The 13,859-nt window shown below is 31.1% G+C and overlaps 1 protein-coding gene across 2 annotated transcripts; it reads left to right on the top strand.

Moving 5' to 3' along the window:
• Positions 1-1,497: 1,497 nt before the first annotated feature.
• On the top strand, positions 1,498-13,388 carry LOC105322531 (uncharacterized). Of its 2 annotated transcripts, XM_034451525.2 has the most exons (6): positions 1,499-1,656; positions 4,186-4,351; positions 7,292-7,527; positions 11,628-11,696; positions 11,886-12,092; positions 12,232-13,388. In XM_034451525.2, the coding sequence occupies exons 1-6, from the start codon at positions 1,587-1,589 to the stop codon at positions 12,522-12,524; spliced, it is 1,041 nt and encodes a 346-aa protein (XP_034307416.2). In that variant the 5' UTR covers positions 1,499-1,586; the 3' UTR covers positions 12,525-13,388. The 2 variants fall into 2 exon arrangements, 1 of the variants encoding a protein (XP_034307416.2); XR_010713606.1 differs by lacking the exon at positions 7,292-7,527 and having other exon boundaries at positions 1,498-1,656.
• Positions 13,389-13,859: the final 471 nt, after the last annotated feature.

The following is a 13,859-nucleotide window of genomic DNA, read 5'->3' as shown; positions in this document are numbered from 1 at the left end:
TATTTTTAATTATATGATAGATAGCATGATGGATAAGAAGTATACGTCAAATAGGCGAAAAAATGTGTAATTTTGGATAAAGATGAAAAATTATAATTTATAAAACTGAATTCAGTAAAATTACATTCTGTCAGTAAAATGACATTATTTTAAAATGTTGAATACTGTTCAGAATACTTTTACACTTTTTTCATCAATAAAATGAATGTTTCTAAAAAAAAAAAATTCGACAGGATTTAGTTGCAAATGGACAAAAGAAATTATGCTGCCACTAAATGTGATGTATGCTGCAGTCAAGTCGATATGATATATTTCAAGGTTTATATGAGCATACCTGGTTTTTTGAGGCGATTTTTTTAAAATATAGACTAATTTCATATTTTTTTTTGAAGACGATCAAAATCTTTTTTGACACTATAAAGCCTAATGAGCACTGTTAAAAACTGTCTTTTCGGCACGGTGCTCCCAAAAGTTCGTCATCCAGTCAAAATATATTTGACAAAAGTCGTTAGAATCATATGTTTGATCTATTCTTAGACAGTAATAGAGCATGACGTTTTTAGAGCAGTAGATCAAGAACTATCAAAAATGAAGGACAAGATCTAGATAGTGGATAAGACTACAGGTTTATGAGATTTGACATATGAATTCATTAAATGATGTTTGGAAACAAACTCGGTTAAATGAAGTGTATCCGTGCTTAATTTCAAGATAAACTAAGTTACAATCTATATTTTAAACAAAAAATATACAAATCAATCTACGTGTAATATTCAATCTAATATCTGATTACGGATTTCGTCAAGCACGGACAATTTTTCATATTAAGTACTTGTCTTCGTGACCACATTTTATCTAAAAAGTTTAAAACACACAGATTACGTAGCATTTAGTCTCGGATAAATTATATTTAATCATGCGATTGTTATCAGGCATAATTATCAGGAGCATTTAGGACATAACAAAGTTCAAAACTTTTAACCCACCCTTCGCCAAAACCAATGCACTTTTATGAAAACACATTATAAAAACGATAGTGACAAAATCATTTGGTATCTACTGATGCGTTTTTGGGGGGTTAATTCATACGTAAACAGTATGAGCATCTATCAGAATTTCATCTCATTTCTCAAAGAACGCTTGTTATGCAATATAAGACACAAAATAATAGTTTTAAAACTATCCTATTTGCTTGATTTGAACAATGTTAAAAATACTATTATTGTCCTGTCTAAAAACTGACTCGCTTCAAATATAAAACTATTAAAGTCTAATTCAACCTATGATTTTGGCTTTATTCATCATAAAGTTCTTAAAGTGCTTGCAAGTTTTGTAATCACACGTTATATACCAAAATAAAAATCTTTAAAATGTATCTCCTTTTTGACGTATACTGGAGTAGTCTCTGCAGAGTTTTAATTCCACTGAGGCATCGCAATCCAAAGAACATTATTGATCAGAGTACTACTTCTATTAATGAACTAAGAAAAACAATGCTTTTCGGATAGCTGCTTTCAATGCTCTTATATGCATAGGAGAGAAATTGTTATCCTGTGCAATATTAAACAAATGCACAGAGTAGTGAAATGACTGTGCGTGAATTCATGTATCATGTTCCTCTCTTCCTGTGGATTATTTACACCAAAGGAATATTAGGTAAAATATATGTTTTATCCTTATTTAGAATTTGCAAAATGTTTTAATTTACAAGAAATTATCTCGGAAATATGATAAAAAATCGGTGTTCGCGATTCTATATTCTCTTGATTTGATATTTGATGCAACACGATAGAATCGCGGAATTAAATCCTCGCATGAGATAAGGAATCTACAGTAATGGATGCTCGTCTAGATGAACACAAAAGCTGCCAGAATAACGTATGTATACTAGACGAGATTTCTGACCAAGCTGTACCGCCAGTTATTAAAAATTCGGCGAGTGATTATAGTCAATCAACAAGGGCAGCTCGGAAATCATTGAGACACCTTGAAAAAAGTAAACCCCTGAAAATTATACAGAAAGTAAACCAGGATAAATTTTATCATTGCGAAAAGTTTCTGAACCTATGATATCATTGGATCAGTTCTGGTAAGATGACAAACTTGCCAACGTCCAGTGACCCGAAGCAACAGCAAACTAAACTGAACGTCATTTTAACTCATAGGAAAAATACCTCTCTATAAATGAATTGGATTTGTCTGATGTTGTATATGCTTAAAATGATATTTTCTTGTCTCTCTTCCAAACAATACACATCTCATTCTTATATATAGTTTGGTGGTAATGGTCTCGAGATTAAGCAATTAAAAAAGTATGTATATATAGGACCAAGGTCAAGTCCAACACAAGTTGGAAACTAATTATACAAGGTAATTTTTAAAAGGCATGCAATCAATATTTAATAGTTTATGAAATGACATCAAACTCCATGTAGACTCTTTTAGGCCGTTTCTTTACCATAAATCATTCATTCAAGAACAAATCATTTTGTTATTCCTTAAGCTAGAACTACATTATACATTTACTGGAAATGACTACTTTTTATGGAATGGTCTACCACTACGGAAGCTATCCCTATCCTCCTTTTTAACTGCTATAGAAAAATTGGCTATAAAAACCCTGGGAAATATTGTACGGGGTATTGTATATATAAATTGATATTTTGGGACAGACCACCATCATGAAAATGACAGGAAATCATTAAGCCTATCCGTTGTCAATTAGGAAATAAATGGCAACACCCGTCTAAATGATGACTTTCAAAAAGGTTTAGCAAGATATACTTTTGTATAAATGAGGTTAATAATAATATCACATGTAGAGGACTAACACCACGATGCCCTCAGAATATGCTGGATATAGTTAATGAGTACTTCAGAAAGTGGCGTATAAATTTGATGTCGTAAAATCGTGTGTGCTCGAATTTCGTTCCAACAAACAATAATGAAGTTCAAACAATATATGGTATTTAAGGAATGATACACTTCCTTTACAAGACACATGTAGCTACTTGGGCGTCATTAATGTAAAATGCGCAGTGTAACTTCTATGACCTCATTAATGCCACCTGTCTTAAAGGAAACAGTGCCTTCTACGCTTTAACATACATTGGCTCACAATATTCAAGCCCGTTAACACTGACACAATTGTACAAGCCTGTAATAAGTCTTTTAAGTATATAACCCATAAGATCTGAAATTAAAAAAAAAAAACCAAAAAACAATCTTTTTTTTTGGACGGCTCTGTCTGCTAAACTGCCAAGCATTATCGGAAAAGATTTTTCTAACTTTAGTTAGCTTTTTCACTTGTAGCTAACATAACTGAACGTTAACTGGGATTTTTACCGCACTATGTCTCTAGTTTCTTTCGCTATTGGGCCTAGTGATTAGTCAACTTCAACTTCTTTGTATTTGTTTATTTTTGATGTTCACTTATTGTGTGTTAATGTATATTTATATGCAGCTTTTATTAAATTATCTAATATACGTTTAATATTGTTATTATAACCTGTTCATAATCTCTGTTAACAGGAAATAAAGAGTAATTTAACGAATGAATGGCGGGTTTAATGGTTCTGCTTTTTATCTATCTATATCGATATCAAACTCATCTCCCCTGTATATATTGTCCAAACGTTTTGTCATTCTGTAATGCTAAATTACAAAACAGTACCTACAATTACATGTATACGTTTCTCGAACTATGCTCACATGGTACCCTATGGAGAAAGATTATAAAAACTATCAAATGCAGAACAATGTAAATTCTTCTATAATTTCTTGTCTAATAGCTCTGTTTCACTAACGAGTTCACGTATGCAAATTTGGTCTTCTAGGGATCAAGATTCACTATTTACATTATAATTAAGGTCGCTGCTAATTTTGCGGTTATAATCCCTTTTCAGGAAAAAAATTGAGATATTTCTCCTAGTCATCCATTTTAAACTCGCTGATCAAAAATCGAAAGAAATAAGTACAAATTGTACTGATATAAATTTTGGAACCAAACAAAATATGTACTACCGCAGTAAAAAGGTGCTTTCTTTAATCATTGCACATTATAGTAATTCTTCAACTGTGAACCTTGACCAACAAACAATACTTTACACACAACAGCTGTTTTTTTTAAAATTCTCCTGATGTATCTGTGTCCAATAGACACAACGTTATTTATTGTTATTACAGGTAGATGCCTCGGTGATGACATTGGTGATGCTTTACAAGTGAACGATCGTTGTTATTGGATGATAAAGGAGCACCTGGTATTCACTGATGCTCACAAACGCTGCCAGGAGGACGGAGGGATACTAGCCGAGATCCCCGACACAGAGACACAAAACGCCGTAGAAGGGTCAGACGAAACTCTTAAGATATTCTAAGAAAACCGTTCTTTTCAATTTTCTCAATTATATTTCACTTTGATCACAAATTTAAAGGTTATAAGCATCATTAACTCAAAAACAATCTCAATTGAAAACTTTCTGTTTTGTATTAAAAGAATTGGTTTTGTTATGTTTAAGTACGTAAGTAAGTAAACAGATTATAAATGTAACATGTATATTAAAAGATACGTTCTTTTTTGAATAACAGTAAATTTTAATACCTGTCTCAAACAAATGTCTATGATGTTAAGTTTTTATGAGTTTGAAGTAAATTTTTCTTTATAATTAGGGCTTTCATCTCGAAATGCAAAATCCAAATAACTAAGAAAAGCAATCTATATCATAAAGAGTTCCCAGTAGCTAAACGTTTTCCTCCGACTGTAAAAAAGTTTGGAATTTTTAGATTATACTTTTGAAATGTTCTCGTTATGTTCTAGTAGGAAAATAACATTTCCAATATGTTTTTTGAAATTGATCAGTTTTAATTTTATTCAGTTTATTTCAGTTTAAATCAACTATGAAAATTTAGTGTTTTACTACCAAAATTCAACCGTTTTAATTTCCCTTTTTACCGTGCTATAAAGTATCAGAAATCTGCGAAAGCTAAATGCGAACGTGCAGATACATGACGGCGTTAGAATATTTACAGCTAGCTATAGGCTACATTTAATCGATAGGTTGATTAAAAGATTAGTCTAGCAGTCAACAAATAAACAATACATGTTTATTCCTTTCAAACGGTGTTATTTTTATGTGAAATATACTTTATGTTTCAGGAATTATGTAAATTTGTTCCCAATGTTCATTCTTTTTTTGGACTAATATATATGGGTGTGTTTACGGTCAAGATCTGACCACAAATTCTTCGTCGCCTCTCCCCCTTAAAAATACATCAAAAAAGATTATACACTTGTTACATAATTTTAACGATATTGTTAATCTTTCGTATTATATCTGCTTTGTTAATTTCTGTGTTCCCTACAAAAGTTTGTGATAGTAATGATAAACGAATTACTTTTCGATTTGTATCAAAGAGCTCTGATTTAATAGGGTACTTACCTGCAATGCAATTTCTAGGTGGGAGGAGTAAATAGTTTTTTGTCTTATACTCTTTCTCGGACTTAAAGAACTTGCAAAGATCAAAAAAGAGAATTCTCCTTAGACCGAGTCAGTTCGGTGTCAGTTATTAGCGTTTTTTTGTACAATAAATTTTTTAAAGTGTACAGAAGTAACGCTTAGTTTTCACAATTACCAATAAGCACCCTGTTGATTACTTACTGATCTTTAATTGATCCACAATTACAGTATTATGTTTATTCGGCACTACAAGGTACAATGTAGGTGCAAATCTTAAATTACAAGATCAATACTAATACTCAAATCGGTTAAGTATTGTTTCCGAAATGCAATGTTTTGACAACATGATAGTTTATAGAACACTCGGGACTGACAGGAATCATTAAAATGTTTTACAACAAATAACTTGCTGAGAACGTCTATTATTGAAATTTTGAGTGATTCTAATAAACACCTTAATATCAAATGATAATGATTCAAAACTCAAGGGAATGTTCGGCCATCTTGTACGTATGTGAATTAAAATTAAAACATTTCTTGAACTCATTTGTTTATACTAAAACTGCTGTACAAGGACTTGGACAAAATTTAAACTCAAATTTTAATTTTTTTTTCGGTTTTAGCTCCCCTGATCCGAAGGCTCATATGAGTTTTTCTGATTGCAATTTGTCTGTTGTCTCTCATTGTATTGTTGTTGTTGTCGGAAATATTTCACAATTTCATCTTCTTCTCCAGAGCCCCTGGGTAATTCAAGTTTGTTCAAGTAAAAGGCCATGCCTTCCTCAAAGGGGAGATAATTAAAAAAATTCTTCATCTCGAAAATCATCTCAAAATGTTTGGCCATGAAGCTAAAAGCATTTTCAGGTAGTTTAGATGCAAGTTTGTTCAAATTATGACCTCGGAGGTTGGATGGGGCCAAAAAGGGAGTTGAATTGAATTTTTTGGATAGATATATATGTGGAATTTTTTTTTTTTATAAAATTTACTTTTCAAAAATAAATTGGTCAGAAAAGCAGTTACTTGTGTGGAAGCATCCTCAAGTTGTGCTAATTCAATATTGTCAAAATCATGATCCCTAGTGGTTGGGTAGGGTCACAATGGAAGATCAAAATTTTTAAAAGGATTTTATAGAAAGAATGGTTAAAAATATTGTTCACAAAAATCGATTGCACAGAAAAGCTGTCACTTGTGTGGAAGCACCCACAGGTACTTTAGATTTAGGTTTGTTTGAATCATGATCTCCGGTGGCCACACAATTTTGTGTGTATGTCCGAAGAGGGGGGGGGGCAAACTTTTACTTTATATATACATTTATTCCCTATGAAAACATATTGTTTTAGAGCAGACACCATTGACCATTTTTTGTGTTGTAAATAAAAATTAAATCTTATATTTACTTCCGATTAAAAAAAAGATATGTTCTGTTCTTGTCTACTCAATAAGCATAGATAACAACATATAACACCTTATGTTTATTGTTTTTTTTTTATCTGTTTACAAAAATTTATTCAGTTTTTTAGAATGAACAAGTCGGTTCAAAAAATGTTTACAGTTTTGATTTTCATTTGTACATGGCCAGACAACCCTCTTTACAAATGTGTAAGCCAATGAACCATTTATTATGAAATTAAACTTTTTTGTTTTACAAAAACATTTGCTTAACATCATGCAGATCACTAAATGACTATTTGAATAATTGTTGTTAAGAAAAAAAACAACAGTCGGTTCATAATTTTATTTTGCGAATTTCAAAATAAATTTAAAATAAAAATTTATCTTGATAAAAGTTGCTAAATTTTTGTTTTGTTTTGAAAAATAACATTTTTTTTCAGATTCTTTTTAAGCTTATCCACGAATTACTGGATTGGGGTGCATGACATCTACCAAGAAAACTATTTTGTGAATATGTTAAATGAAACTGTTCTCTATACAAAATGGGCAGCAAGTCAACCTAACAACGTACACTACAAATATAAAAACGCTGATTGTGTAGAAATTGCGTCAAATGGATGGGTTGACGTGCCATGTACATTATCGATGTCTGCAATTTGCTCAAAAAGAAATAATGGTAATAACTTCTCTGCCTTTTTCTTTCTTTTTTCTTACTTTCTTTCTGTCTTATCATATCTAATTTTTGTAAAACAATTTAAAGAAAATCTCTTCTTGATTAATGCATTGTTTAGGCTCTCAGATCTTAAGCTTGTATCATTGTTTCCAACCATTAAAATAAAATCTGGTCTTTTAAACTTAAACTTAAATCAAAATAAATTATCTTTGGAATCCAAACAAAATTTCTAAGATAAAGTGGATTTTTTCCAGTGATCAGACTAAACAAAGTATGAAATTGTTAGATTTTTAATAAAATGTAACGGGATTTCCCAGCAATAATAAGACAATCCTTTCTTCAAATTTCTTTAATGGTGTTATGTATTTTTATACTCTGTAATATATTATAATAAAATAATATAACATAATTGTATAATATCAAGTCATAAAATACATTTATACATTATTACAATAGAATTATCTTTAAATACATTTCCATTGAAATATACATATTTCCCATATACATATAATTTCATTCAGTCCAAGATCAGAAAGACACAATTAAGGGAAATAACTCTTATCAATTTTAACATACAAAAGTTGTCTTTCTTTTACAATAGAATATTAAAATACACAATTATAAAGCATACCAATTTATGGAATTGAGTCCGGTTCCAAACCGTTCAATATCTTCAATAACTGATGTTAATTGATCTGAATATTAAATATATATCTAAATACATGTTCCTTACATATATTTCCTATTTACAATATAAAACACCTTAATATTTCCTTAGAAATATTTACTTTTATATATTAAGCTGCATTACAAAAGCTTGCATGTTCATCAGATTTATCTACATCTGACACAATGAAAATATACAACTTTACACATCAGATTTATCTACATCTGATATATACAATATTTACAAAGTAATTCCTTCTAAATTCTTAATCCTGATAGGTCATAATATAAACTCCAATTTTCTATAATATTAGTAAATGGTTAAAATAGAAACTTACATTGTCAAAATTGTAAGGAGATTTGAAGCAGAATTACTCACCTTTACACATCAAATTTTAACGAATTCTGCAATACAAATTTGTTTTTAATAAAATAGGTAACCCAGAAACTGTATGATAAACAAAGTTATAAAAGTCAATTATCTTGAGGAAACAAACATTTCTCAGATATTCAATATGAAGACTGGGAATCATTGAATTATCGAATAGATTTCAACACATAAATTTTTTTATTGAATTAAAGTAATTATTTCATGTTAATGTACACATGCATTGATTTTCATTAACTCAAATGACACGATTTTGTCAAATCATTGTATAATTTACCAGCAATTTTATCATGCAAGAGATTTTTAATTTTCATAGGTTACCTATGTCACTTTAACTCAACATTATAAAACATTGACCATAAATGTCTCATTCATCAAAGTTAACAGGCCCCTTGAACGAGGGTAGATAATCCGAGATTCCTCCTACTCTAGACCCCACCCTTTTTCATGAAAAATGAGTTTTAACATTAAAAAAAAAAGGGCGTAGGTAAGAGTCAGAGGAATCTCAAATTAAAGTTTAGATTTAGACGAGGCTTAAAATGCAAACAATGAAACATCTAAGGGCTTTGAAACACAGATGACCGTCAAGGCCAAGGTCAAGGTCTTTTCTGATGTAATTTGTCCGTTTGACAGAACAACTGAAATTTGTGATTAAGCCTTCTCGAGAAGTGAACATTCAAGCCTTTTTACATCATTAATAGCTGCTTTTTATAAAAAATGGATCTTGTAAATTTACTTACCTTGCAATCAATCATTAACAAAACTTTTTTGTTGAAAACCATTAGGACTGCGTACACTAGTACTCTGAAAATGTTATAAAAAATGCTTGCGTTTCTGATTGACATCTATGTAGTGTTTGGAAATCAGGTCCTCCAACAATCTGTTGGAATTTCAATGAGTACCAATTGTGCTCCATTGTAAGCAGAACTACTTGTATAATAATATGAAGCAGAATTTTACTCAAATACTTATACATGAAAAATAGAAATCACTCCCCGTGGCCGTCAATTCGACATTTAGATATATCGACGACGCATTATCAATTGTTACTATCATTTTTATGTCGACTCGATACCAGTGAACTTGAAATAAAAGACACCACAGTCTGAGTTATCTGTTTCATATTTAGATATTTTACTAGAAGACAATAAAGGGGAATGAAACTATATCATATACATATAATTGTAAATCGTATTTTTACGTCAAGAACCCTCCGTACAATGATGAATAAATCAAGAAAATCCATCTCTTAATTTAAATTTCCCGCCGTTATGGGAGCTGCTATTGAACTCTAATCTATGACGTCACACCATCTATTACGGTTTGTTTTATCAACATAGCATCAGTATATTAGCAAATCGCGCTATTCGCTCTAAATGACAAGTTCTGGAAATTTTGAAACACTATCGACTTGAGGACCCTTACCTTTCATCTTAGGTATAATAAAATTCTTATTGGTTGCACTTCTTGTAATATTGTTATTCAATACAAAATGATTGATGTAGCAATATACCTTCAGATGGAGTTTTTGTCTCTCAATTAATTCGATACAGAAGGGCGTGCTCTATGTATGAAAGATTTTTAAAACGAGACAAGCTACTGAGAAACAAGTTGATAAAACAAGATTATCAACACTCTCGATTATATTCATAATTATGTAAGTTGTATAGTCATTACAACGATCTTGTCAGCAAATTCAATCCTCCGCTAGGTCGACATTTTCCATACTTATTGGTAGGTAATTTTTTCGCTTTACCCGATTTCAACAAAGAATTCCGGCGAGTGTGAACGGTCATCAGAGTATGCTCAGTCCTCCACGGCACCTGGTCCTTCCTCTAACTTTTGTAAAGTCTGTGTTTGCTCTGCTCCTGTTTTGTATTTTTCCTTCGGACTTTTGAATTTGAACACTGTTCGTTATCTCCACATTTCATCAATTGATACCAATTTTTAAGCTTCTAAATATCCCATTTCAGTGAAGAGATAAACATAAATTTATATAAAATGATTTGAAGCCGATGTTAGCCTCTGTTTTGTAAAACCATATTTCAAAACAGATTCTTTATCGATCCGTCAAATAAAATGTTGGTGTGAGGGGCCTTAAACACAATGCACTTACTAAGTTATATTTGTATTCTATACAATGACACTAATATATATCTATCATTGCTCAGATTAAGAATGTTGACTCCGTCCTCTTGTTTTAATGTTTTGACTGTACGAGGCAAATATCAGTCGGAATATGTTTGCTTATTTGAAACTGTGCTCTATGATTTTTATTAAAAACGTCGAGAAGTTTTTTTTTCCTTTGAATGGGAAACGTAAGTAAGCATTGGTATGACAAATCGATAAAGCAATACACGGCTTGACTAAAATTGAAATTTATGTGTAAACCTTTAACAAAATATCACACCATTAGATTAATACACATACATTGTTTTCCTTTTATGCTCTAAAAACCGATAATCTATATACAATACAAACCTATCAGTATATTCAAATAAAGAAAGTTAAATGCTGTACATTACAAGACCACAAGATTAATTCAATGTTTTTCTTTGAGCCAGATCATTGAACTGATTTATGTAATTTTAGAATCAGATTTCTATTTTTAACGTGATGTTTTCACTGGAAGTCTTATCACACAATTCTGATATTTTTTGCAGTTTGAAATCATATCACAAACTGGCTATAGAACGTAGGTCAATCAACTTTTAATAGTAAAGTGTTATAGAGAATTGTACTAAGGTTATGCGATGCAAAAGTACATCTATTCACTAAAAAAAATTATCGCTCACATAACTTTACATAAGTTGATAAATGTTAAAAAACAGATTAATCGAATTTTGAATTCATGATCCCAAATGGCAAGATTTCGGTGAGCAACCCAATGATAACTTATTTATATATTGGCCATATATTGGCTTTAAAGAATATTAACATGTTAAATTAAAATACCATAATCTCAAAAGCAGATTTTATCAGACAAAAAAATATATTTTTAAAAATTCACGTCCACCACAATACGCTAACCTTGCGTTTTCTGTTTTAGTAATTGTAACGTCATCTCAGCTTTCGACAAGACCAGAAACTACAACAACGCCAACATCAACAACACCAGGTAATCATTTAAAGGCCTCTTAGAACATTAGTAGTTTTCAAGTTACCATAAAATAATACATTGTATTTGATAATTAGATACAAACTCCTCAATCACGCCATCAATTTGCATCCGAAATTATCTTTTATCAAAAAAGTAAGAAAATAATTTCCCGTACTAAATAAAAACTTCACGTTTTTGTTTTTTAAGCAATCGTAACAACGTCGCCTCAGCCTATAACAACAACACCGATGACAACACCAACAACTAAAATACAATCTCAGATAACAACATTTACGTCCGAATCATCTACTCGTGCAGTATTTACAGAACCTTATACAAGGACCCAAATATCGGAATCCAAGACAACTACGCCAGCTTGGAATGTTGACGAAATTACTACTTCTAAAGAACAGAGTAATTATCAAGCCTTTGCAACTGAATTGAAATATATTCCATCAATACTAAACGGTTTCTTAAATTCAAAATGATCTTTGATTATGCATTTCAATTAAAGCAATTGCAAACAATTGCTAATTTTTTTTATTTACTATAGGTTGTCTGTGCCCATGTTCAAGAACCAAGAACCAAGTCTTCATCCAAAACGAGGTCGAGCTACGAATCAAAGTGGACAAGTTGAAAAAGGAACTGTACGTTAATAAATCCTTGTTGTCTAGCTCCATCCGGAAGAGGACTTCCGCCGTAGATCCGCGACCGTCCGCCTCCATCGTCGGCGGTACGTTGAGCATCGTCATCATTGCTATAGTCGTCGGTCTCATCACTTTAGGCGATGTTGGCCAGTTGTTACAGTTTTTCTGGAAAATGATCTGCGGCTATAGTCATAGATAGCGAGAGAAGCAAGCACAATGGAGAACCATGTTTGATTTAAAAATATCGCACTCTATTGAATTGTGGAGCTTAGACGTTAACAAATGCATATTCTTTTGATTTTAAACAACAACAACATTTTTTTTTCTAAATGTCTTATCTAGAAATTGAAGTATTTTATTTACATCTTTGCAGTACAATACCATGTTGGAGATTATCGACATAAATATTTTCTGTACGTTTCCACTTTGATTCTATATACTTTGTGTTTAGTGATGCATATTGTGGGTTATTGACTTTCAAATAGTCAAGAACATGAACTTAACTTGTGTAGGACACATTCATATCGTTACGTACATGTACATGTACTTTTTTTTCGAAATAAACTATAAAATTAAACCTTTTTCTCCAGAATTATCACGTAACAGCATAGGGAAATTGGTTAGCGTTACCTACAGATCTGAAAGTCGAAGTTCAAATCCTGCATGGGCTATTAAATTTTTTATAATTTCTAGAAGTTTTACAACATAATGTTTGGTAAAATTTTGTGTTTAAAAATTCTAAGCCGATGAAAGTATTATAATTATTATGTCCTTATCCATTATAATATCTACAGGTGTCCCATTTAACTTCAATTTAATGACTTATAATTTATTTTTTTGAGACTGCTGGGAAAGGTAGTAAATCGTAATAATTTCGTCTATCATATTTATTTGACTGTTTACCAATTTAGAAAATGATTCGAAATACCAAAACCCCAGTCCCCTTAGAATACACTAAGCCTGGGGTGCCAAAATAACCTTTGATAAATTATCGATACCAGACAAAAAAAACCATTTTTTGCAACGCCCTCATTTTTACAGACAAAATTTTTTTTTTACCGCTGCTAACAAGTATTTCATTATAATCATGCTATTTTACAAACGCGTTTGCCACATATGTACTAAGAGTTATTAAGAATACCCCACATAACTGTTCTAAAGCAATATAGTATTGAACATAAAACAGATTTTTTTAGTGATATACATATTCCAGTTGTATTTATAGTATCTTTTCGAGATGAATGATTTTAATGTCGACTATAAAAATAAATGATGTTGTTCTCTAGATAACCTGAGCTTTTCTTAACACTTTTTTCGGCGCCAGTTTGTCTGTCTTTCTGTCTGTAAATGTTTTACATTTTCGACTTCTTCTCAGGAATCACTACGTCATTTTCAACCAAATTTGGCGCAAAACATTATTAGGTGGATTTAAGAGTGTTGAAATAAAGAGCCAAATCCTCTTTTAAGAAGAGATAATTCAGAATTACTAAAAACGTTTTGTTATATCTCAAAAATCTTCTCAAAAAGTATTTTG

Source organism: Magallana gigas, chromosome 4, assembly GCF_963853765.1.
Source record: "Magallana gigas chromosome 4, xbMagGiga1.1, whole genome shotgun sequence".
Taxonomy (NCBI): domain Eukaryota; kingdom Metazoa; phylum Mollusca; class Bivalvia; order Ostreida; family Ostreidae; genus Magallana; species Magallana gigas.
Note: the sequence above shows the minus strand (reverse complement) of the source record. Positions and strands in the feature narration are given on the sequence as shown.